We start from the raw sequence: 742 nt of genomic DNA, 5'->3' as shown, positions 1-742 counted from the left end.
TTCTTTGGCGCTAGGCGGCGAGCTGCTGCTGCTGCTGCCTGCTGCTGCTGCTGCTGCTGCTGCTGGGTTAGGGTCAACCTGCAAATGGGCAGCAACGAACTCCACATCGCTCAGCACCTCCGGCAGCGCAGCAGCCAAAAACGAGAGCGGCAGAAAGGTCAGGGGGGTCCCTGGGGGGCCCCCCGGGGGCCTTCCCGGGGGCTCCTTTGGAGGGGCCCCGGGGGGCCCCCCAGAAGGGCTAGTGTTTAGAAAAGCCGCACACAAGTTTTTGCTGAGCTCTGGGGGAAAGGCAGGGCCCAAGAAGGCTAGGCCAGGGGGGGGGGCCCCCGCAGAGGGGCCCATCAGAAAAGGGGGGCCCCCAGGGTACTGAGGAGGGCTTAGGGGGCCCCTGGGGACGGCTTGCTGCAGCGCCGAAGCCAGGCAGCTGCGGGGCAGCTCTTGGGTCAAAAAGGGGCCCCTTTGAGGGGCCTGAATGGGGGCCCCCGGGGGCCCCTCGGGGGAGAGGGGCCTCCCCAGCATTGGGGGGGGGCCCCAAAAGGGCAAGTAATAGAAAAAGGCGCAGCGGGAGTGGAGGGGGCCCCCCGGGGCCCCACTTAAGAGGCCCCCTGGGCCAGTTAGTGCCTTTCAGAAGTCCGCAGCTTGGAGGGTACTTTGCAGGGACACAAATGGAAAGACAGGGGCCCCTTGGGGGCCCCTAGGGGGCCCCCAGCAGGCATCGGAGGCAATGGCGGCTGCAGACCCC

The 742-nt window shown here is 67.8% G+C and overlaps 1 protein-coding gene across 1 annotated transcript in view; it reads right to left on the bottom strand.

Moving 5' to 3' along the window:
- Positions 1–519, bottom strand: part of ETH_00040860 (uncharacterized protein) — a gene marked incomplete at both ends in the record, with an annotated part of 1,798 nt that extends 1,279 nt beyond the window's left edge. Inside the window, one exon of the mRNA XM_013374718.1 lies at positions 79–519. Coding sequence (XP_013230172.1) covers positions 79–519 — 441 coding nt within the window. The remainder of the gene's footprint in view (positions 1–78) is intronic.
- Positions 520–742: the final 223 nt, after the last annotated feature.

Source organism: Eimeria tenella, genomic scaffold (genome assembly GCF_000499545.2).
Source record: "Eimeria tenella Houghton genomic scaffold, Eth_scaff2226, whole genome shotgun sequence".
NCBI lineage: Eukaryota > Apicomplexa > Conoidasida > Eucoccidiorida > Eimeriidae > Eimeria > Eimeria tenella.
The sequence above is the reverse complement of the archived record's forward strand: the minus strand, read 5'-3'. Positions and strand labels throughout refer to the sequence as shown.